Raw genomic sequence first — 26402 nt, 5'->3', positions numbered from 1 at the left:
TTTCAGTTTCGGCCTAAAAATATTTCTTCCATATTTCTCGTTCTTCAGCTTCCTCTTTTAACTCCCGATATTTTCTTTTCAAATCATTCAACAGTTGTGTTTTTCTTCCTATTCCTCACTTTCCTTCCTTCTTTCCTTCTATGGCGGTGTGAAGAATACAATTTCTTCGCCAGATGTGTCTAATCGAATTGGACTTCCTATGAAGGATAGTGGCTAGAAGCGTCCTCTTCTCTCCTATTCGTTTTAAAACGTCTTCGTTTGTTACTCTTTCTGTCCATTTTATCTTCTCTATCTTCCTACAACACCACATTTCGAAGCTCTCGAAGTATATCTTCTCTAGCTTCCGTATTGTCAAAGTCTCTGAATCATAAAGTCCAATACTCCATATATAGCACTTGACTAATTTCTTCCTTAGTTAAATATTAAGGCTGTTAGTTAAGAGTGACCTTTTCTTGTTGAATGCTTCTTCGGCTATGTCAATTCTTGACCTGATCTCTTTGGTTCAGTGCACGTTGTTCGTCAAAATACTTCCCAGATATTTTAAATGATCGACCTCTTCAAGTACTCTTTGTTCTATTCTGACCCGTAAGGCGTATTTCCACGGGAAGTCTCATGACTTCCTATTTTTCTATGTTGATTTCCATTCGATATAGTTTTCCTGTGTCAACTATTTTGTCAATCATCTCTTGCAGTATTTCTTCAGTTCCAGCTATAATAACCGTATCATCTGCATACCTGATCTTGTTAATGATCTGCCCTCCAATCTTGAAATCTCTAATTCCCTTTAATGCCTCCGTCATTAAACATTCATTGTAAATGTTGAATAATTGTGATGACATACTATATCCTTTTCTGACTCCTCTTCCAATCTCCACACTATAAGTTCCTACTTCATTCAAGCGCAGCGTGACTATGTCCTATGTACAGGTTGGGAATGAGTCGTCGGTCTCTCCAATTCACGTAGCGATACTAAAACCAGAGCAAGCCTGTACTAGCAGATTAACGAATTGTTCTTTATGCCCTCCAATTAAGCTTTCAAAAAAGAATAATGACTTGTGCTCGTACATGAAAGTATGTTTGGAAAGGAAGACAGGCCAGAAGGGCATTGGTAGAGAAATTATTAGTGATATCAAATAAAGATCATACACTTTTTGAGATACACTGTTCAGTACAAAATTCTTATTCTCTCTGCAAGCATATACGGGTCAAATGCACAAAATAAAAAAAACCTAGTCGCAGTTGTCAAGCTCTAGTGTACAAATAATTTGATTTAGTAAGTAGTCCATTTGTAACCTCTTGTTGATCTAATCAGTCATTTAACTTTCTTTACATGCTGCATTTATTTAATATTTATTTTAGAATATTTAGATTGTTTTAATGGATACAGTAGCTACATTGCTTCAGAAGCTTCAGTGGTAATTTTATTTTTTAAAAAATATATATTTTGCATTGTTGAAGTTATTGTATGTGTACAGATGGTAAAAGATGCGCTTTCGTGTGTGTTTATAATGGATGAGATTTAGTCAGATCAAAACCAATAAACCATTTTCTAAACACTTTTTTATTTTCTTGTTACTTCGAAGGGCATGGTGTAACGAAGAAGCCAATACGCAGAGATGTTCGCTATCTATGGAAACATTCAAATACTACCTACCTTATGAAAATTGACGCCGAAAAACATGCTCTGGTGGCCATAAGAACGATCCATCGCCCTGCATATCAGGTTCCACTGTAGTAGCTGTAGCGAAGTATATACTTGTTGACTTTTATCTCTGTAATCGTGCTGGTAGTTTTTTTCAGAGACCCTCTACTGTTTAAAGTCGTCTGCGTGCAAGAGTAATTGTTAGCATGCCAGATCCATTGACATTACGCGGAGTGCTTTCATGGAAATGTCATTGCATGATATAGCACAATATTTCCGTTTCTTTTTGCATCTTCTTACCAAGATGTCTTTCTTGGTTACGATGAATCCTAATGTTTTGAAGGATCCACACATATGAGTATTTTGCATCATAAAGGGTAAAATAATCCTTCCAGTATGGTTCAGCTCTTGGCATTTTACTTCGTACGAGTACAATGACACTGCACCATGCAGGTTATGTAGTTTTCATACTACTGAGGTATGACTCTTACCAGATCCGCAACCAGCCACAGAGGTTTTTTTGGGGGGGGGTCAGTAAAAATTCTCTTAAAAATACCTAAATTGTGTTTTTCTGTTTTAATAGTAGCATTTTGTATTGAGGTATGGAGGGTCCATGAAAAGTTTAGAGGGGGCAGGTCCTCCTAGCCCCCCCCCCCCTCTGGTTGCGGGCCTGACTCTTACCCGATACTCCAGCTACGTCACAAATGAAACTTAGGGGCCGCAATGGCTCAGTAATAGAACGCTCAACTCTGGTGTATAGTTTCGGTAGTTCGATTCCAGTTTGCACCAGTTGGGCTTACACCCAAACACCATTTGCGTTGGATTTCTTGTGGTTCTTTCCTCCCAGTATGGTTCAGCTTTTATTTCAACACTTCGTTCATTATCACCATATCCCTTAGCCTCGGAGCATAATCGTGAGACATTAAAAAAGCAAATTAAACTTGTTTCTTGTACTCCGTGGCTATAATGACAAATCATGTGGCCCTTTGCTCGATACTTGCCTCTCTCATCAAACAGAATAATGGTTCGCATCTGATATAGCCACTGTATTCTGAAGAGACGTTCGATTCCAGTCAACTTTCCATAGATGGCGAACAACTCCGCATAATTTGTGCGGCTACATGATCTCTCCATGTATTTGTAAAAGCTGGTTACATGAAGTCAAAATCTAAAGCCTTGAGGTTTTGCTATTATTTCTAACAAAAATACTTTCCAAAATATGTGTAAGAATGTATTTTGTTATATAATGCATAAATATAACTTTTGCAATGAATGTGAAAAGATTTTTTTAAAAATATATATAGTTTTTTTAATACCCTACCGAATCCTCAAAAATATTGTTTATCAATACGGTGGCCAATTATGGTAAGTACATGCAAAGTAGCCGCGCACAGCTTTAACTATTCAAGTATTAAGGCTTGATTTTTTGTTTTTGTTCTGCAAGAGGTATATACTTCTATCTATTTTAGTGATGTGTTTGGAGTTTTTTTTTTTTATGTTTTTTTTAAATTTTTATGAAACATCATTTGTTAGCATTTACAGCAAACACTTGGTGTCGGTATCGAATCGTCGTGATTTAGATAGTGGTATTTTGACTGATATCATTCATATGCTTATGTAATTCTTGAATGGCAAATTTTATTCTTGTACGTTGACTTTGTACTGCATTCACTTGAGGTGAGTGTAAAAGTGCACAACAGATGGCAGCAAATCTTTTTCAATCTATTCTTTTTTTTCTACGAAGCGACAGTAATTCAGTTAAATTTAAGAGATAGGTATTGGAAATTTTACGAAAGAAGTTGAATCAATAATCAAGGGATTTTATATCTGTTTTAAAAAGTATTTTTTTTTTAAATTTACTGTTGATAGTACTTTATTTTATTTATTTATTTATAAAAGTTTGATACAGATCTGTCCATTTTACACTGAAACAATGTGACAACAAAATATAAAAGAAAATACGTACCACATTTACAGAAACTTTGTTTCTGATATTATTTTCAGAGTAAAAAATATCAACATCTGATGAACTATTACACAATGATGCCATTCTGAAATATAAGGAACATTGTGTAATAGGTATTCTGGGTGTTACATATATAAGTAACATATGACTGAGAGTAAGGTGAGAAGGTACGCGAAAATTGTGAACGGAGACCAATAATTCGGACTTAATTTTCCCATTGATAATTTTATGAAGAAGCAGCAAGTCCGCCATCATGCGTAGAATAAGTGGAGTCTGAATATTAAGTTTAAGGAGCTCTGTTTCATTAAGACTACACACTGAAGGAACTTTGACAATGGCAAGAAAAAAAGTTGAGAGAATTAATACGTTATAAGTTTGAAGCATAGGCCATATTCCATATCGATTAGTAATATTCAGTTTTAGGAGATACAAAAGCTTTGAAGGAAATACTGAGTGATTTGAGATCGCGAATTTCAGTAAATCTCTAAAGAATACCCAGTATTCTCATGGGACTCTTCACAATAAAAGTGATGTGATCAGCAAATGTAAGTTTCTCATCAAATAATACTCAGAGGTCTTTGTGTGCCGCAACTCTTCCGATGGGACTGTTATTAATACAATATCTGTGATAAATTGTATTTTTCTTCAAAGAAATACTTGAGGATCAATATTAACAGACGAAAATCATATTCACGAAGAAATTAAATGTCGACTAAAAGCAGGGAATTCGTGTTACTATTCGGTTCAAAACCTCTTGTCGCGAATTCTGTCGAGGAATTTGAAGCTTAAAATATATAAAACGATAATCATGCCTGTTGTTCTGTACGGTTGCGAAACATGGTCGCTTACTCTGAGGGAAGAACATAGACTGAAAGTATTTGAGAACAAGATACTGAGAAGAATATTCGGACCCAAGAGGAACGGGAATGGGGAATGGCGGAAACTTCATAACAAGGAAGTACGTAATTTATACGGTTTACCCAACATTGTTAGGGTCGTCAAGTCTGGGAGGCTTAGGTGGACGGGTTATGTAGCTAGAATGGAAGAATTTCAAAGTCTTGACTGGAAGACCAATCGGAAAACGACCATTAGGAAGACCTAGGCGCAGATGGGAGGACAATATTAAGATGGATCTCGCAGAGATAGGAATACAAAGTAGAAACTGGACCCAGTTGGCTAAGAATATAAGTCAGTGGAGAGCTTTTGTGAACGCGGTATTGAACCTCCGTGTTCCATAGGCCATAGAGTTAGTTAGAAGCATTTTTGATGGTTCAGTCTTAAATTTCAAGTCGCACACCAGTTCGTAAACCTCAATATGATGCCTCCAATATTGAACGAAACAAAATAATCAAAAAAAGTACATGGATTGGATTTTAATCATGGATTTTTCTAAAGAGCAAACATATTACCATGAGTTTGAACTGTCAGAAAAGTGACAGACAACCAGTGAGAGACTCAAAAATTTCCTTGATGCTGTTTACCCATGTCGGTTCCAGCGTCCCCCACAGGGAACATAAAATATGACGACATTATTATTGCTTTACAACTTTAAAATCCGGCTGGCAACATTGAAAACTGTTTACAGGGGGTAATCATAGATGGATCATCCCTTGTAAACAGTTTTCAATGTTGCCAGTTGGATTTTAAAGTTGTAAAGCAATAATAATGTCGTCATATTTTATGTCCCCTGTGGGGGACGCCGGGACCAACATGGTTATAGATTACTCAACTCGGAAACGACTCATGCAGAGCTGATTACTTAGTATAGTTCATGTTTATCCTAAACTTCTTTGCTTCAATATTGTAGAAACCACGCACTAGAGATCGTTTCCGGTTTGGATAGTGTTCACATCGTTATTGTGTTTCCGAAGAGGATTAGGATTGCGGTGGACCAGCACACAATGCATTTATACAATTACAATACCTATTACCTTCTGTTTTCCTGCCACGTGGAATAACAAGCCCTCCTCGATTTACCGAACTCCGCCCCGACTTGACCTATTTTCCTAACTTTGGTCAATCCTTATTTTTCTCCCCTTATTTTCACCTTTTTACTTCCAAATTCTATCCTTTCTTTACATTTTTGCATTTTTATATTATTGTAATTGTTAGTATAGAGGCTTTGTTTAGAAGAGAGAACCAAACTGGAAAGCAAGTTGTGAGTAGCACCGGAGAATAATTGTGATAACATTGCACTTCACTAGCAACAAGATAGTCCATGAAAAGATAAATAGTATGGGTATGTGGGGATTATTATTCTTAATATTAATGCTATATTGCACGTAAAAATGTTACAATGCTCTTCAAAAAATCGTAAAATTCTGCACTCTATCGCCATCCAATGGGAACCGTAACCAATTACATCAAAGCCAAATTATTTCATCATGCACGATTTGCAGATGATATAGCGCTTGTTGTGGAATCTGAAAAGAAAATCAATAAGATGTTAGAAAACTTGAGAAAGGGCTGTGAAGAATATGGAATGAAAATAAAGATTAGAAAGACAAAAGCCATGGTGATTGGAACGAAGCGGTCGCTGTCAAACAGAAAAAAAAGGGGCGAAAATAGAAGAGGTGACTAGTTTTCAATATCTGGGTAGTATTATTAGTGATGATATGAAGTGCGAATGTGAAATAAAAGCAAGGGTAGGAATGACGAAAGAAGCCTTTAGGAGGAAGAAAAGTATATTCTGTGAGACCCTGACTAAAGAGTTGATAAAAATACTTAGTGAGGAGTATTGTACTGTATAGGGAGAAACGTGGACATTATGCGAAAATGAAAAACGACTCTAAGCTTTCGAAATGTGAATGTGAAGAAGAATGGAATCAGCTACGTCGAGCGGAAAACTAGTAAGGTGGTGGTAGAAACGATGGGGGAGAAAAGAATTTTAGATATTATTGAAAAGGGAGAGAGAAAGGTGGGACATCGGCTAAGAAGAACTGTATCATAATTGGCGTGCTAGAGGGTATGGTGGCAGGAAAAAAAGAGAGTGCGAATGAGACTACAATTAACAGGAAAATCGCACGTGAAGACGAGGACGTTAGCGGAAGACCGTGAAGTATTTAAGCTTTTCAATTGTGGCAAGTGACGTGCCAATAATGGCAAAATAGCTATGGTGGTATAGTGTTTATACAATTCATTCGAAGTTTTCTAATTTTTTCTTTAAACTCAACGTCAAGAGAAGGCAATATTGCCTTGCCGTACCAATTAAGTTGTATTTTCTCTCCTTATATAGCACCGCGGCTATGAAGGACGGGGCTTACTACTAACAGTGCCTCAAACCAGACCGCAGCTTGAATCCGGAGCACGTGGATCAATCTGTATCGTATAGGCCGTTCCCCACCCTACTCTTTCCTCCCATTGTTCTACCAAATCTCGTACAAATATGTGTATAATTGTAACATATTCAAATACCTTATCCCTTGAAAGTACGTGAATTATTATAAATATTGCAACTCTATAATGAAATACCTTTGGAAGGAATTGGGATCGTGCTGTCATCTGTTGGGGAACTTTTACATTCACCGTAATCGACGCTCTAATTATTCTAAAGTATTTTTGTTTGCGGTTTTTCAAATAACGGAACTACAAAGAACATCACCACAATTTTGGCGGATTAACAATCTCAACACTTACAAAATTATTTATAAATTACTCTGTGATTAAACAGCTATATCAAAGGATTTGATTATCGTGTTTCGTAGTGTTGCCAGGATTTTACTTCGAACATAGTGGCTAGCGCGTGCGCCTTTGATGCATATGGTCACAGGTTCGATTCCGGGTGAAAGAGCACAGAAATTTAACTTCACGATCATGCACCATGATCAATCATCCATCTCTTTTACCGTAAAACGCATTACTGTGGAACGTTAAATTAAAAAGTTAAATCGAAGCACTATAAAAATATAAATAAAACGCTGTTGTATGTAGGTTATCACAAGTATAAAAATACATACCTGCTATGTTTGATAGAATTTTGAAACTAGTAGATCTATATTAAAATAATAATAATAAATAAAATAAAATATGTAATACATGCTTAAAATACTTGTTAGTCTGATGAAATAATCCTCAAAAATGGAAAGAATACAGATTCTTTTACCAGCGGCATGAGGGTCATTAAAAGGAGTAATAGGTTGGAGATAAGGAACTGTTTGCAGATGTCTCCATGATGAGTGTCTAGAAGGGGGGAAGGAGGATGAGATAAATATATTTTAAAAAATAAGAAAAAATGAAATCTTTCAGTTTTACGTCCCACGTTTTGTCCGGCTACACTAAAGGAGACGGTGGAATGAATAAAGTGGGAGGAAACGTGAACCCCGAGAAAACCCACGCACACGGTGTGGAGCGAGCTGGGATCGAACCAGGGGTGAACGCTCTACCACTCAGCCACCGCAGCCTCTTTAAAAAGTAAAGGTTCTCAGGATATGCTCCCACTCGGTTCTGAAAATATTAATTTTCATGTAATGTATACCGAGAGCCTGAGTTGGAATTGAGATGTCATTGAAGATAAACCAGTTGCAAGATTTGATAAAATAAATAAAATCTCGAACAAAATTGTGACAAGTGTTCCTTGTTTTCCCGTTATTTTGAAAATAAATAGTAACCAGTAATATCTTGTTAATTATGTCGTCACTTAATTGCTTCGTCTTTCAAGAAAACTATAGTCAAGTTGTAATGCGTTTCGAAGCTATTTAGATGAGAAAGTTTTTTTTTTTTTTCATTTTCTATTCTATTAACAATGAAGAACAATATTTATGATCTAGTCGAAGCATTTCTGAAAAAGGGGGGGGGGGGTTCAAAGAATTTATTAAATCCACGAAGAATCAACGAACTGTATTGTTTAACATATCAGAATTTCAAGTGATAAGGATGGGAATTTTTATTTGAAATCGGATTGGTGTGAAAGATTATTTCAGTTACAATATGTTTAATTAATTATACTAGCTGTTTATTTTGTGTAAGATTTTCTTTTTATACTTTTTAAGTTCAGGTTTTGCAGATATACGAGGAGCACTGAAAAAAAGGAATCCCGGAATTCTGTTATAGCTCTTTATTACCACAATACAAGTACACATTTACTTAATTGCTTGAAAAGTTGGCACCTTCGGACAGGGGCGGATCCAGGGGGTGGGGCGGTCACCCCCCCAGAAGAAGAAACTTTCTTATATATATATATATATATAATATAAAACCCATCCCAAAGTTTGAAGCCCTTAAAAGTAGCAGTATGACAACCCACCGCCCCTCCCAGAAGTCGGTCCTGGATCCGCCCCTGCCTTCGGAACACATACTCTTGTTCCGTCGCTTCTGCGATTAGCGGAAACACCAATGAAAGTTCCCTTTTGGTATTTTCCGAAGTTCAGGCGTCGTGTTGGTTTTGATCTCTTCTACGTTGGAGAAACGAAAAAGGCCCATTTTTAGCTTTGGGAAGAGCCAAACATCCGATGGTGCTAAACTGTTTTTTTGAGGCTGTCAAAGTCTCTGAAGCAGATTTTCTCCAATTTGCACACGGACTTGATATTTACGCGTTGCTCAATCTGTGAAATTGCATCAACTGATCACTACATATTGCTCCGTTCAGCTACGCTACTCGTACACTGCCTGTTATGACGTGTTAATACTTATCAAATTCATAATTAGGCAACCTAAGGACTCCATGGTACAAGATTCATTGTGATTGCATCTTAAATGTCAAAACTAGATCATTCCAGGAAGTTTTTGATTGTCCCTCGTATTTGTAGTGTCCTTAAAATACATCATATCAAACTAAGAAATTTAAGCGTAGCATACACTTTGTTTAAATGGGTTATTTCTATACGTTTGAGTTCTGAATTCACTATTTATACTCTCAGTAAATAGATTTCTTTTAAATCGTTCCAGAGAAAGTACTATTATTTAGTCTCCTTCTAACGAAGATTGGTACTTTTGAAATGACGAACATTTGAATTTTGAAGAAAAGTTAGTATAGTCACGAAATATATTTGTAGGCTGCATCGAACATAAGAAAGTGAGCTGATAACATTACACAAACGTAAAAAGATTATGAAAGAAGACTTGTAGAAGTCTTCCACCATGTTTGTTTAAATTTACAAGAAATTTTGTACATGAAGTAAATAAATGTTTTGAAAATAAAGGGTTATCAGAGGATATGTTTGTTGTTACATGTTCTAAATGTATAATTTTTGTAAATGAATGCTTAATCTGTGCATACATTACATAAAGTTGATTCACCAAGATAGTAATTGTTTTATTATTATTATTATTATTATTATTATTATTGTTATTGTTATTATTGTATTTGTTTGACTTAAGAAAACTTTTTGCCTCTAATACAAAACCTACTTAAGTCGTTTATTTGCATTATACTAATCATAAAACCATTAACTCAAAGAATACTTTTAAAACGAAATGAAATCTTTTAACTTTTGCGTCCCACAGTTATACCCGCTAGGCTAAAGGAGACGGTGATGATGAGAAATGAATGAAATGGTGGAACGAACAAAGTGGGAGGAAACGCGAGAACCCCAAGAAAACCTACGCTACGCACACGGTATTTGTCCACCACAAAGCTCACTTGGCGCAAGCTGTGATCGAACCACGGACCTCATGCACCAAAGGTGAACGCTCTACCACTGAGCCACCGCGGCCCCTGCAAACTTCAGAATATATAGAAAAAAAGCTAGTAGCAACTACAAAGCTTAATTGCATCTTCTCCACTTCTTAAAAAAAAAAAAAAAAAAAAAAAAAAAAAAGTGTGTTTACGTATCGTCTCGAAGACTTGCTGGAATAATTGAAGAGATCAAAGGATAAAGGTGCCATGTAACGAATTGTGCATTTTGAGAAAATTAAGTTCAAAATTTGTCTGATTGCATTAGTCTGGATCACTATACATATTACATATTACAAATTTCTCTCCTCATCCATATGGAGCAAGGCTGGATTAACTCGTCTGAAGGTCCCTGCGCACTTCACCTACTACATTTCTGTGAAAGTACAGTAGGAAAGGGAATATGTTTTATTATTCTGGTCATATTTTATTTTATGATAATGATTGTATCTTCGATTCTTTTTAGATAGCTAGTTGAGATTTTGATCCGAGTGGAGGTTCCTATCGACCTGGAGGCCCGGAGTTATAGCCCCCCCCCCTTACTCCGGCCCTGATACGAGAAATCACATGAAGTGGTGTGTAGCAAGAGTAAGAGAATACCTTCATCAGAACTCATCTTTTCAAAACTGTAATTTGACACCTTTATCCTCTAATCTCTTCAATAATAGCTACAAAATGAGGCAACCCTGACATCGAAGATGGTCCGAAAGGTACAAAAACCACCGCACCAATTATCTGTGTCTGGCTACATTTTCGAGTCTGGGAAAGAGTTCCAACATCATCAAGCCTGAAGCTGATTTGTTGAGACATTTTTAAGGTAAAAGTATTGTGTGCCAAAAGGTTAACGAAATAAATATTATAAGAGGTAACTAAATGAATGTTTCAAAAAATCATAAACGGATTTTAAAGGTAACTTCAGAATTTTATTATCATTTCATTAAACAAAGACATACCATTTAAAAAATATATAGATAAACATTGTCAACAAGTGATAAACATCTCTATGAATATTAACAAATAAAGTCAACTATTCTAATCACCCTATATAAAGTAGTTTACAAAATCATATTTATAAACACTGGATGCATTAAACAATGGAAAGTACATGAGAACAAAGTAAAGCATTTTTATGGTGACCAGAAATGATAAAAATCGTTGTACACTTTCTTGTTTGTAAATAGGGAAACTTGATCACTGATAGCTAATTTACCATCTCTTTTCCACTCCTAAGACTGAAGTTTAATGTAATCGAATTCGGATGTTTCGCAGTGACAGCAAGAAATATTGATTAGTCATGAGGAAGCCGATAATTTATAGATCAGTCAGAAATGATTAGTCACGAGGGAACCGATAATTTATAGATCAGTCAGAAATAATGATTAGTCATGCGGGAATCGATAATTGAAGACACGCTGTAGAAAACAGTGTAAGTGCCAAAAACAAAAGTTAGTCAATTGTGCCCAAGCGTCACAAAATTTAAAAAAAAAATATTATTGCTTAGAAATATAACCTAGCATATAACAAAGTATGAAAATCTAAGACATAAACGTATGAAACAAGTGAAACAATTCGAAGGTGGCACTCACATTGTTTTCTACAGAGAGTCTTTAATTTAGATCAGTCATTTCCTATTGAATACTCTGTGTCGTCACAATTAATTACCCTTCTTCTCTGTATATCGCATGGAGAAAGGAAGAAGGTATGTAACCTGACGTTGGTAAAAAATCAGTGTTGACAGGAAAACAAGAACACAGATGGCGTAATCGATAATTTTGCATTACCCATGGCTACACATACACTGCCAACACTTGTTTATTCCATTTTCTTCGCGCTCCTACGTCACAACGGCCAGTTGGAAACTAGTGACTTAGATTATATCCTACTAGCTCGATAGTCATGTTTCGCTATGGATATGACTAATTAGACCTTATGCAGAATCGTTTTGACGTTTGATTAGCGCCATACTAAAGATTATAAGAAGTGTATTCAGAATCTCTGATTAGCACGTAGTAGCTGACTACGTTAATCACATGTGGCTAATTAATTTAGAGCAGAGGGTGCCACGGTTTAGCCACAATAAACTTACATTATGAGAGTATAAAGGCAATTATCTGTCCGTCTTTCTTTCCTTTACCTCATCGTGTGAGTCAACTATGAAGCAACTATTAAGCTGAGTCCTCTACAATAGCGGAACTGTTTCTTAAACTGAACAGTGAGAGATGAGTAGAAAATTTCCAGTTTTCTGAGGAATATACTCGATAAATTATCTTCACTTATAATTACAATCCTTCTATTGTCGCTAATATCAATTGATTTCTACATATTCCCCCCGTAAATACATCCCTCAGAAAAGAAAACATTTCAAATTTCGTATTTCACATATTTTCATTTTTACAGACTACGCATGTGCCCATTAGTTTTCCATAGTTGTCTCATTTATTTTTTTCATCCGAGATATTGGGGTTATATTAATTAATCATATCTATCTTATTAGTTGAACTCGAAGCAGATTCTATGGGGGCACGGTGGCTCAGTGGTAGAGCGTTCACCTCTGGTGCTTGGGGTCCCGGGTTCGATCCCAGCCCTCGCCAAGTGAACTTTGTGGTGGACGAACACCGTGCTCGTGGGTTTTCTCGGGGTACTCCCGTTTCCTCCCACTTTCTTCATTCCACCATTTCACTCATCTCTCATTATCACCGTCTCCTTTAGCCTAACCGGCATAACCGTGGGACGTAAAACTCACAGATTTCATTTTTTTTTTCGAAGCAGATTCTGAATACCAAAAAGCACACCCTCCTTAGTACAGAACTATTATGACACTAAACGCGTGACTAACGCTTGATTTTCTCTGAAAAGCGTGACTAATTTTCTCTGAATAACGTTCGTTATGTTTGCTAGCGTACAAAAGTATACAGTGATCAAGTTACCGCGGCCATTGCGTACGAAAGCTAATATTACTATGTAGCTACTTTCCTTCTTCCCTTTCTGAGCCAAACGTTTGGAATTAGAGCCACTGAATAAAGCTCATATTCTCCGACATAAAGAGGGAATAAGCTCATTCTCCGACACAAAGAGAGAATACAAATAAAAACGGCATACAACATTGTTACTACTGGCTCGGATCCCCGTTGATGCAAGTTGAAGTTCACTGGGTTTGCAAACGCTTCTTATTTCCCAAAGATAGCCCTACATGATTTTAACACAACTTGAGACCTAAATAAATTGATTTCTTGTATCGAAATCGGGCATTCACCGCAAGTCAGAAAAATCCTTTAAATCTTCAACTCTTGTTATTTCGAACACGTTCCTAAAAAAAAAAAAAAAAAAACTATATATTCACCCTTTCGTGGTAATGATCTAACTCGCTTAGACTTCTCTGTGGTCAATACTTTTCCCTTCTTCTCAAACCCTGCGTCATTCATACTGGCTTCATAGAAGTGAAAGATAATTTCGTATTCTCAGAAACAAAAAGACTCCCAAATATCAAAAGTCGATCCCTTGTATCACATGGTTCAAAAGTTATGAATACTATTGTCGAAACCCATTTCAACTCCACCCAACACACAAATACAACAACGAATTCCTTAATCAGCAGTTAAAAGTAACAACCTTGCCCAATGTCATCGATTACGAGGCTTGAAAGATACTTATAAATTTATAGATTTCCATTCTAGGAAACAAAAACTGCGAAGCAGCCAATGCACTGACTTCATGTCACCCAAGTAAAAGCCGTCCAGAACCATTGTATCATAATAATAATAATAGCGCAAGTAAAATTAATCAAATTATCTGCTATATAACCGGCTAACTACTGATAATGTCTTCGGTTTCGATGAGAATGCATAGCGCCAGTAATGTTGGTAATAAATGTAAATAGTAACAAGTTATTTCGGTAGAGGTGATGACAATGTAACAACAGTGTATAATGATGTACAGCCTTGTTCAAAAATCACTGGGCACCCACTTTGCTTTAGGTCATATTCTGTCAACCATATGCATGAAATGTTCATACCTTGAGTCTAAGTAAACATTTCAATTGATCAAAGAAAATCCACATTTATCTAAATTATTTTCAACTGTATGTAAGAGTGCAGTTTTTTTTTACACAGACTGTATATAATTCACTAATTGATTCAAAAGTTTTCAATTATATTTCAGTTAAAATTGAAGCTTCGCCATTGTTGAACTGGATTCTTTAGAAAATCACTAATTACTTCTTTTAGAAAATAAGCACTTCTCAATGATTCATACAAAAATATATATAAAATTATTTAAAAATCTATCGTCAAAACTTCGCTTCACAAAACTCCTTTTAAAATGATAGATATAGGCATACATATTTTACTCTGTGGATTATTATGAAAAAACTAATTCTATTCACTCGTGCGATTGTGGCCATCTTATTACAACACAATGTATGTATATTACCTCAAATTAGACTCCGCATTCAATATTAATTATCTAATAAACAATACTGTAGAACTATAATTTCCAAAATTTGATATTCCAAGAATAAAACTATCAACTACAAAATATAAAAGTTTAGAAAGTATAGCATTGACAGTTTTCTCCTCAAGAAGAACAGGGTTTCAGGGAACTAATGAATTACAACTATACTAAATTGATGCTTATTCATGTTTTACACGTAATTATAAAACAGATCTCAATATAATCAATCAATCAAAAAAAAAAAAAAAAAAAAAACGAGAGAAACTTATCGGTCCTGACATTAAATTTGGAGCTGCAAATGGAACTCAGGGAAAGCTCAATGCGCATTCGACAAATTGACTGATGCTAGTCTTTGCCATATATAATATTTTACAATTTGAACACAAGTACGCATGAGTTAAATGATTTCGTCACTCCCGTTCTCAGCCTACGTGCAAGGATCTGTAATTTACATTTCGATCCCGTTCTTTCAGTAGCGAGGCTACACGAGACGTGGACCTACAGCTTAACATGAGATCCGAACCACATGAGCTCCCTCCGAAAATCGAACCCAGGTCTCCCATGCCAAAGGCGCATGAAAAAAAAAATGCGTCTGTTTGGTACAGAAATGACGGCCAGTGTATGTTTCACTTTATTTTCATGTAAATAAGCTTCCCTCCTTTCCTTATATTTGATGTATTTGTTTAAAATTCCTTCTTTCAAAAACTTAAACAAAAATTGCAATTCTCTCTTTCATTATAATATTTACAAGTTAATGCAAAACATAACCATTGTCAGTTATATACGCAGCAAATTAGCGAATACTGATGGAAATATGTGATGCTTAATCTGTTCATTAGGACCGATATTTAAAACTTCACTTGAGCTTATATGTGGCTTCAATATCAAATTTATAGGAAATATAGGGTAAGTCTTACCTAATGGAAAACAAAATCCTTACATTCCATATTACGAGGGCACAATTCACAGCCAATAACAGGAGTTAATCCCAAATTGAGCGTGATTTTTTTTTTTTCTCATCTGATTACTGGAGAAAGCTGCTTGGGAGCTAAGATTACTATAAGACTCACATTACACCATTCTTTACTACTGAAAAAAATCTAAGAAAAGGATTAAGGATGCGCAATACTTAAAACTGAAAGTACACATGAATACACAGTCTGTTAGGATCCGTCCTGGTAAACTCAACATTTTACCAAATTTTGTTTAAGTAAAATAATTCCTAACTATCATATATATAGATAGATAGATACACAAAATCTTACATGGAAAGTCGTATCAAAATTAGTTGTCAATATGACGACTATGCCTTGTTAACTTTTTCCGAGTATGAAAATCCTTTAGTATTTTAACCTGTATCAGTGTATAGATAGTATCATATATTTTAAAATGGCTTTCACTTATACAAAATCTCCATGATTCTTTCAGTTAGCGGCCAAAATGTAAATGACAACCCTTTGTTACGACGCTGTCGGAAAGACTTTTACAGTAGTTTGTTAGCCTGGATTCAATATGGCTTTTAAAAAAATCTATACATGGTTAATACAAGGTTAATCTAGACTTCAAACTACTACGTTTCAGAAAGTTCTAAGCACATACGAGGCGCATCCAGAAAGTGTTTCCCACACGTTCCATAGCTAGGAAACAGTTTGTTGCACGAAGCGACTGCGTGCATGTGAGAGTAAGGTCCTAGCATAGCGCATGTGCCAACGGAACTTCCCTAGTGCTTTCAGTAGCGTCGTGGCAGTGGTTGAAGATGGACGTTCCTATTCCAGCTTCCACCGCGTGTGAAGTGCGAGCAGTAATAAAGTTTTCGAATGCACAGGGCATAGCGCCGATTGAAATCCATCGTCAGCTGTGCAAAGTCTATGACCCTAACGTCATGAGCAAGCAAATGGTGACCACGCGGAAAGTGCTGTGTGCAGTGCTTTGGAACAACAAATCTCAAGCAGCACTGGAACATTTTGGATCATCCACCATATAGCCCGGACCTCGTTCCGAGCGATTACCACACGTGTTCTTACACCTCAAGATATTCCTGTCAGGCCAGCATCAGCATTTGCAGAATGATGAGGCGGAGAAGGTTGTCAAACAGTGTTTCCAACGTCAGGCGGACGAGTTCTACGACACAAGTATAGACAAGTTGGTCCCACGATGTGACAAGAGTCGGAATTGCGGTGGTGAATATGTTGAAAAATAGCTAAACACATCCTGTATCTGGTACAATAAATGTTTCCGTTCAACTGTGTTTTGTTTCTCCTTTGGGAAATTTACTTTCTGAATGCGCCTCATATAATTAATGATAGACACTAAACGAAAAGGAAACAAGTTTCTGATCTCACAAATGCTTCATATAAGCTCCTTACACAGTCACGTACTAGGATATGGTAGACAGTTATTGAATGAGGAATTCGAATCTGAGAAAAGAAAAGCAACTAGTTCATATGTATTAAAATCGAATGCTTAGCTCTCGTGTCTTTGGTACTCCTATCACTATTCTGCGATCAAAATGTTTTGAATATGCTATGATTCTTTTAGAATAAGTTTGTAATATTGTACGAATTATCACAAATACAAGAATTATCGATTAATACTACCCATGATATATTTTGTGGGCGACTTCGAATGAACAACATTACTTTACCGCTTGTGTTTATTACAGTTGCACACTCAATAACTCCAATCTCCATGTTAACCTATCACAAATGATAAGTCATTTTTTCGTTGAAAATTACCACTTTAGCGTACGCAGATACTGGCTTTTGTTAACAATTTCAGAACGAATTTTTCTTGCCCACATTGACTCTCACATGCATTCATAATTCGGTTCGAGATAATTAATGCTTAGCTATTAAAATATATGTAGTTATTCTGTTGAGCACTATATTTCCTGGCCATTATAGTGTGTTCAGGCTTCACGAGACACACTGCCGCCCACGTATAAAAAAGGTATCAAGAAGGACAGTACGTTTTAACATAAGAATGCAAGTAAAATATTTGTACACTTTTTTTTTTTAAATATACATAACTTATATATTTAAATCAATTGAGCATCATATATAATTAACAGACCTTATTGGTATTCCAATTCATGAAATTTACATTTCCATTCCACCAACACTCATGAATTCAAAACTTAATACAAATAAGGTTAGTTATAGATTAAATTTAACGTGTTCCCTTGCGTACGATTTAGACCCAACATATTTATTTACTTCGTGGCTGTTCCAACTGTGTGACTCTTAATAAATTTGAGCAAAACCCCTTTAGAAGAATCAATATATACTCTTCTTTGATTAACCTCTGAAAATCCAGCCTTTTGTATACTGTCGTCAATATTTCTGTTTAAATGGCAGTTATCGAAGATTAGCGGCCATATTCGAACGTACGTCAGAAGATTCTGTATTACATTCAGACATGTTCCTCTCTTCTCGTTCACGTGTTCCAAGAAGAAATATTTTCCTCCCTACACAAAAAACAAAAGATATGCATTAAAATTGATTTCCTAGGAACAAGACAAGTCATGTTGTTAAATACATAGAATACACAAGGTTGTTCCTATTATATTGGACCGAATTAGGAACGCCATTGCCACTGAGGTACAGTGTCTGAAGTAGGCGAATACGCCTTGTTAAATAGCGTCTAAATTAAACTGTTCCTGGGAGGGATATGTCATGACCCTTTCTTATGCTCGTTTTTCTTACATATGCATAATGAAACAGCGTCGGGAGAATAGGTTCACACTCAGGGTGACTACTGTGAAGCTAATGTGGCTCGGCGGATGAGTCACACATGAAAAGCACCAGGAAGAGGGCTCCAAAAAAAGCAAACCTACAGCGCTGTAGAAGATCCGCCGATTACCAAAACTACTACCGTGCGATGGGTCAACGACAGAATTTGACACGTTCAACTGTGAACACAGCCATTCGTAAGAGACTCAGGCTGAGGTGCGCCCGTAAGGCCGTGCACTACCTGTTCCCGCACCACATTGTAGAACGGAAAATGAACTGCAAAAAAAAAAAAAAAAAAAAAAAAAAAAAAAAAAAAAAAAAAAAAAAAAACTATAAAAAGCACCTGGCGGAGTCCAAATGGAAGACAGTCGCCACAGTGGATCAAGCATATATCCATCTCATTGCTGTGGTGGTCACATTCGGGTGCTGACACCATGACAACGCTGCAACTTTGTTCGCCACTACCTGGAAAGTTTCCCGCGTCTGTCTATGGTTATTACGGCTTTCAGTTATACGAGGAAGTTGCTGATACGCACGGTTAACGAAAACGTGAAAGTGAATACAAGATTCTTCCAGTAATCCATTATAACATACATCTTTTGGATTGACATCCCACATGTACGATGCAGACGGCAGCCAGATGATCCATACAAACAAGACTTCAAATCATGCTGTAAGAACGAACATCTCTCCCTTTTTTAAAAAAAATCAGGAAATGGAACAGGAATTAGGAATTTGTGTTATTCTGCATCAAGACATTCTTGCATCAGTTCAATTGACTTCTCCCTCTGTGTTCTGTTGAAAAGACATCTTCAACATCCTTGCAAGTCTCTAGAAAGCTTGCAGGGAAAATTGGAATCGAATTCCCTTGCCGCTGATTCGCCGGATTTGCTCCAATCGAAACTTCGGTGTCGGGCGATAGTCTATACTGCTAGTGTTCCAACAGAATACCATCGATAGAGGCGGCGAGATTTCTAGAAAGTTAAAAGTCGGTTCGATATAAACCGAACAACCTTCTGTATTAGTAGAGTCACATTCAATCAACATTTTCCCAATGCATATATCCATCCCTACTATAAATAAAGGGAGATAATAAATGATATACACACTTTAAATATTCATGGAAGTGTGTTAAATGAAAAATATGAAAGCATTGTGCACTTTACGATACGAGATGAAACTTGGTAAAACAATAGATTAAAGACCAGGGTGAGAAATGGCTTTGAATATATAAAATGTTGAGTATAACTGTGAATATAATATTTGATAGAAGTCCACGTGATTTCGTATAGTAATATATTTCCGTCTTTTCTTTGTCTCAGTTAAATAAAATAAAATTTTCAACAACTAACTCTATGGCCTATGGAACCCGAAGGTTCAATGCCGCGTTCACAAAAGCTCTCCACTGACTTCTATCCTTAGCTAACTGCATCCAGTTTCTACTTTGGATTCCAATCTCTGCGAGATCCATCTTAATATTGTCCTCCCATCTGCGCCTAGGTCTTCCTAATGGTCGTTTCCCAATTGGTCTTCCAGTCAAGACTTTGAAAGCGTTTCTACTTTCTTCCATTCTAGCTACATGACCCGCCCACCTAAGCCTCCTAGACTTGACGACCCTAACAATGTTGCGTAAACCATATAAATTATGTAGTTCCTCGTTATGAAGTTTCCGCCATTCCCCATTCCCGTTCCTCTTGGGTCCGAATATTCGTCTCAGGATCTTGTTCTCAAATACTTTCAGTCTATGTTCTTCCCTCAGAATAAGTGACCATGTTTCGCAGCCAACATTTTCAACAAACTGTAATAAAACGAAATAAGATAGTATTCTCATTGTCGTTTAATGTGCTATGGTTTCCACTAGGTGACGTAAGAGGGTAAAGTCTTAGAGTTGAAGCCATTTTTCGGTGCCTTTTACAGTTCAAAATAACATGTAACATGTTTTTTTTTTTTTTTTTTTTTTTTCTGCTCGAGGCCGAGACCTCAATGCATTATCGGCAAGTGCTGCAGAAGCTAGCCGACAAAGAAACTTGGGATATAATCGGCAAAAGATAATATTAAAACTGGAATATATAAAAATGATATGACTAAAACTTGAAGTTATGAATTAAGTGAAGCATACTTTTGAAAAGGGAGGAGGGGAGTTCTATATTGAGTCTACTATTTTGAGTTGGAAACTTCGTGGCAGATAGACTTTTTTAATAGTGCTGCCACCTACTAGAAATTACGTGGCTTATGACGACCCATGGCTCCTACCATTTTACTCAGGTGACTGTGACCAGCAACATGTTATAGTGTAAAACAGAACTTGCTGGAAGAAAAAAAAGTGTGTTTCGGTTTGGGTGCCGTGATGATGATTTAATAGTTAATGTGTTGGATTTGTATTTAGGGACTTAGGAACATATCTAAATAAGTGTTTAATACACGTAAATTCAAACCTTCATTTTTCTTTATTTTCTGTATTTAAATTATTTTCTAGGTAACTTGTAATTATGTAGTATTGGACATTGTACTTGGATATGAGCTATGGGCTTTCATTTATTATTATTATTAATGTTATATCTGGTCAAAGATTGGAATATAACCTAATTGCTGTTAATGATAATTTATTAAAACAAATAGAATGAAATTTATATTGAAGGTTAAATGTTAATTTGCATTCTTCATTAGAAATTGTGAATTATACGAAACCACTTAAATTTAAGAATCGATTCAATTTATTAGGAGCTGTTACTTGTTATTTGTTTGACTTATTTTTGAAATATTATTATGATAAACTGTTCCTTTTTGTTTAAATTGGTTCCTTCAATTATAATTTTAAACTATCCTTTAGTACTAACAAGGGACATCACCCAATTGTCCGTCTCCGATTTCATTTTTTTCTGATAGAGGACATGTATGTATTATTTGTGATGACAAATTTTTGCCATGGTGCATGTTTTCTATTTTCTATAATTTTTAAGAGTTAAGATGTGGTTGTTAGAGATTACTGCAGAAGTCCCTTACTACCCTTTGTGAACGGAGTGTTAATGAAAGAACAACCATGTAGATATATATATAAGACCTATTGGGAAGTCGTATGGTATGACATTGACGGCAGCCATCTTGAAATCCGCCATTTTAAATTAAGGTCAAGTTTTTAAGGTCAAGGTAATATGATACATAATTTCGGGCTAGAATTTAAGCAGGACGACAATGGTAAAGTTAGTTTTAAGATACGCCCATATGGGGAAAAGTTACAGGCAGATTAATTGTTTATACTTACTACGTGTGTAAGTCCCTTACTTCCGCTTCTAACCCGCGTATTAATGATGATAAGTGGATAAATCTTCGGTAATACATATTATGCCTAGAGGGAAGTGACACGGTAAGGGTGTCCTTGACGACAGCCATCTTGAAATTCGCCATTTTGAATTAAAGTAAAGTTTGAAAAATGAAAACCATAGCATGTGACACCTCATTTTAATAGCAAATTTTCCGAAAAAGCCAATGTTATACTGATTTTTGTTCTATAGTTAACCAGTATGAATTTATGACTGCTTCTAATGTGCACCAAACGTCCATTATTCGATCTTTCAAATCGGCAACACTCCTAATTTTCACCGCATGTTTTAAGATTCCAACTGGCACTTTGCAATTGTTGTCGTGGCTCATGTTTTCTAAATTTATTACATTTTTTAAGAGTTGCGATTTGTCAAGTCGTGAATAGTATTGGGATAAACACCCAGCAATCTTTCTGAATTTTGAAGACTTGCAATGTAATTATTTATTTTAAACCAGAATACACGAGGCACTTATGGGTCTATGTGACGTAAAGAAATACATATTAAATTATAACAAATTGATGTTATACGAACACAAAATTATCAGGAAATGTAGCCTACATGTTGCGCAAACGACAAACAATAACATATTTTTAATAAATACAACTTTAAAGGAACAGCAGCAATGATAGAAAATATCAGAGGCATAATATGACTGTTCCCAACACGTTGTTTGTACAGCGGGGGACACTTCTAAATGGTACAGCCATATGGAGATTTACGGCTAAGGTGTACCATTTAGAAGTGTCCCCCGCTGTACCATGAACATAATATGAAAACAGGTAATTTGTTTATAAAGACGTGTAACTTAATCGAGTTCCCGATCAATACTGATTATACATCTTACAAACATGAACCATCGACAACAATCGCCAGAAAATGAATGACATTTTTGTCTGACTAGCTAAAAGAAATTATCATAGAAAATAAATAAATAAATAAATAAATATACAATAAAGAAGTAAATATAAAACCAAACAAAGGACAATTGATTTACACAACAATCATTTTTAGTTTTCCTTTTTGAAGTGAATTTTCATTTGACTTTTCGTCTCATCTACTACACAAGCTACTCTTCGGTATTACCTGAATGCAAAGTTGCAGTTGTTTCGTTGGGCGATGATTCATGTCAGTAAACGAGTTTTAGAAGGGCAGGTATAGAAAATAAATAATTACATGGCATAGGAAATAAATAATTACATGACAAGTCTTCAAAATTCAGAAAGATTGCTGGATGTTTATCCCAACACTATTTATGAACTGACAAATCGCAACTGTTAAGAAAATGTAATAAATTTAGAAAACATGAGCCACGACAACAATTGCAAAGTGCCAGTTGGAATCTTAAAACATGCGGTGAAAATTAGGAGTGTTGCCAATTTGAAAGATCGAATAATGGACGTTTGGTGCACTTTAGAAGCAGTCATACTTTCATACTGATTAACTATAGAACAAAAATAAGCATACCATTGGCTTTTTAGGAAAATTTACTATTAAAATGAGGTGTCACATGCTATGGTTTTCAGTTTTCAAAACTTCACTGTAATTCAAAATTGCGGATTTCAAGATGGCTCCCGTCAAGGATACCCTTACCGTATCACTTCCCTCTAGGCATAATATGTATTACCGAAGATTTTATCCACTTATTATCATTAATACGCGAGTTAGAAGTGGAGGTAAGATTTACGTACATAGTAGGTATAAATAATTAAACTGCCTGTAACTTTTCTCCAAATGGGCCTATCTTAAAACTCACTTCACCGTTGTCTTCCTGACTAAATTCTAGTCCGAAATTATGTTATCGTATTACCATATTCCCATTCAAAAAATTTGACCTTTATTTTAAAATGACGGATTTCAAGATGGCTGCCGTCAAGGTCAAACCTACCATACGACTTCCCAATAGGCCTTATAAGTATCTGCGAGGTTGTTCTTTCATTAACACTCCGTTTACAAAGGGTAGTAAAGGACTTATGCAGTAATCTCTAATAACCATATCACAACTCTTAAAAATTATATTAAAAAAATAGAAAACATGCACCATGGCAAAAATTTCTATCATGACAAATAATGAATACATGTCCTCTATCAGAAAAAAAAAATTGAAATCGAAGCCGGACAATTGGGTGATGACCTTTGTAATCATCTACTCCGTAACCATCGGAAGTTGCAGTTTACCGTTGTTTTGACTGGATTGCTGCATAAGAATTCCTTCCATTCTATTAGCAGTCAATCCACACACTAAACAATAGCTGTACAGAAATGATTCGAAATTAACACACACATCGCAACTGCATTTAAAACGAACATTTACATTATTTTGAAACGTATCGTATCTCACACTGTGTATTTTGATCAGGGACTGGGAATGTAGCCTTCTTCGCATTCCTATGTGTAACATGTAGCACTTGTCGTCGGTAATAGCTAGGTGGTTCTCGTTGCTAGCAGAGGCAACCAGTAGAGAAGTTACGTATGGCAGGTTGACGGACATTGCAGGCGCTTTGCTTAAATATGAATAGCAAAACCTATTTTATGCTGGCTACTTCAAAGGCTTAAAGAGACGCAATGAGGCGTACTCGTACGAATATGGATTTATTAGAAAAAAAAAATCCACTTGATATCGTGTTACTTCTACAAATTTGCTAAAATTAACTCCAACATCTATACATAACAATTCACTTCCTTTGTGAATCTTCTATCCTTTACTTGTGTGAGTAAGGAGACATACACAGTTGAGAGGAGATTCATGGTCATAACAGAATGATGCACTGAATAGATAGCGCAGATTCAGCTAGTCTATATATTAAAATGTTAGGTTTATATGTTTGTGACCAATCCTTTCGACAGTGAGTTCTCGGGAACCAGAGGTTCTACAAAGGTGCCGTTTTCACTGATCGATTGCATATTTTGTGTAGATTGTTCAGTTCTAATTGAATATTATATATATATATATATATATATATAGCCGTTATTTCCTTAGTACATTTTTAGAGGTACAGCGGGGTACACTTTTTAAAGTTGAAACTTAAAAGAAGTAAAGCATCATATCCTACAAGTTATACAACCCAATACTACACATTTGTACACGGGATTAGTATATCACTCCGGCGTTTGTTTAATGGTCAAATGATAATGAAAAACGAAGGATAACCATTTCTCCAGTCTAAGATGAATGTTTATTGTTTGGAGTGTTTTGCCCAATGAACTCCATATATCACTGACTTATAATTAATTGTGTGTGTAATGTATTTGGTTATTACATAATGCATACAAAAAGTAAGAAAACACTGACCTTACAGGTTCAAATTTTGCAATCGGTGCGAGATATTGAAAAAATAATCGAAAAAGAAAATCTCCCCATTATGGCATCCCTTGCCGATTTTTATTAAGACATCCTTCACTTGTGTTTGTAAAGGGACATATACAGATGTTCTGAGGAATATAGATTCATGCTCAAATATGAATGATGCACTGTGTAGAGAGCGCAGGTTCAGTTAGTTATTATTAAAAGTACTTATGTGTTCCTGTTATTCCATTGACAAAAATTTAACATCCTACATAAAACCTCATCGCTTCTAGAAAGACTGTTTTTTAGTATAACGTCCCGCGATCATGCTCCGAGGCCAAGGGAGATGGTGGTGGTAATGAACGAAATGGTAAAAATGAAGAGAGTGGGAGAAACCCATGCACACGGTGTTTGTTCACTACAAAGCTCACCTAGCGCGAACTGAGATCAGATCAAACTCTACGCACCAAAGGAGAGCGCTCTACTATTGAGCACCGTGACCCTAGAAAGTGTATGAACTCATTATTTCAGTACCAAAATTAAATCTAGATAAAGGTAATATTGACAAACAGTGAGAATGTATAATTAATTTATGATTAAATTGTAATATAGTAATGTGCTTTGGAATATGTAAATTCAAATTCATGTCAAATTAGCCTTGGTGTAATTTTCATACTTGGCAACATAGAAAGAGCAGAAATCAAAATAGAAACATATTCCACGACAGTTCGTAGTGTTGTATAATAATTATGTTTTTAAGTGGAATTACAAATTAAATTTTATTCGATACAAGTTTAAGATTAAAAAGAACGACTTGTTCTTACTTCCATATAAAAAAAAGTACATTTATATATACAAAAGGGAATAAACTTTAAGAAATGTATTCCTTCGAAGATGCTTACAGAAGCGAAAGTGACTGAAATATTAGGATTAAAAGGCGACCATGCAATTAAAGGAAAAACAATTACTCTTCGTAAAGCTATTGTTTTGATCAATTGTCATACAACATGCTTTAGTTTCTTAATGATAATCCTTCTGAAAGTTTAACTAAGGAATCCAAATGAATGTTTTATTTTAAAGAAAATAATGGGAACGGTACATACAACATTGTGAGCTAATGGGGATGAGAGCGAGACGAAATCTAAAGTCGTCATAAGAGAAGGTCCCTACTCAGTTTTACACTATGAAATTACGATAGATTTCCAAACTATTAGGGACCAATATTCTACATAAAAATCAGTTATCAGTCCGGTTTCAATGGATGGATCACTGTTGTTGAGACACTCTATGTTGATTTTAAAACAATTCGTTCCTTTTACCGTTTTTGCTTTATGAAAATAGAATATTAAAACTAAAAACGATACTTTCCTACAACTTTTGGCTACAATATAAGGATTA

At 35.7% G+C, this 26402-nt stretch overlaps 1 protein-coding gene across 2 annotated transcripts in view; it reads right to left on the bottom strand.

The window, feature by feature from the left end:
- Positions 1 to 11119: 11119 nt before the first annotated feature.
- Positions 11120 to 26402, bottom strand: part of LOC145665005 (thiol S-methyltransferase TMT1A-like) — a 39229-nt gene continuing 23946 nt past the window's right edge. The window contains exons 5-6 of one of the 2 annotated variants that reach the window (XR_014127543.1): positions 15585 to 18133; positions 11120 to 13525 (exon numbers count right to left, since the gene is read on the bottom strand). Coding sequence is in view for 1 of the 2 variants with exons in the window: in XM_081732192.1 (XP_081588318.1) it covers positions 17879 to 18133 (255 nt within the window). In the remaining variant the exon portion in view is untranslated. Of the gene's footprint in view, positions 18134 to 26402 lie in introns of both variants that reach the window. The other variant, XM_081732192.1, reaches the window with a different exon arrangement.

This window comes from Thermobia domestica, chromosome 11 (assembly GCF_964235325.1).
Source record: "Thermobia domestica chromosome 11, izTheDome1.hap1.1, whole genome shotgun sequence".
NCBI lineage: Eukaryota > Metazoa > Arthropoda > Insecta > Zygentoma > Lepismatidae > Thermobia > Thermobia domestica.
This window is presented reverse-complemented; position numbering and strand designations above follow the sequence as displayed.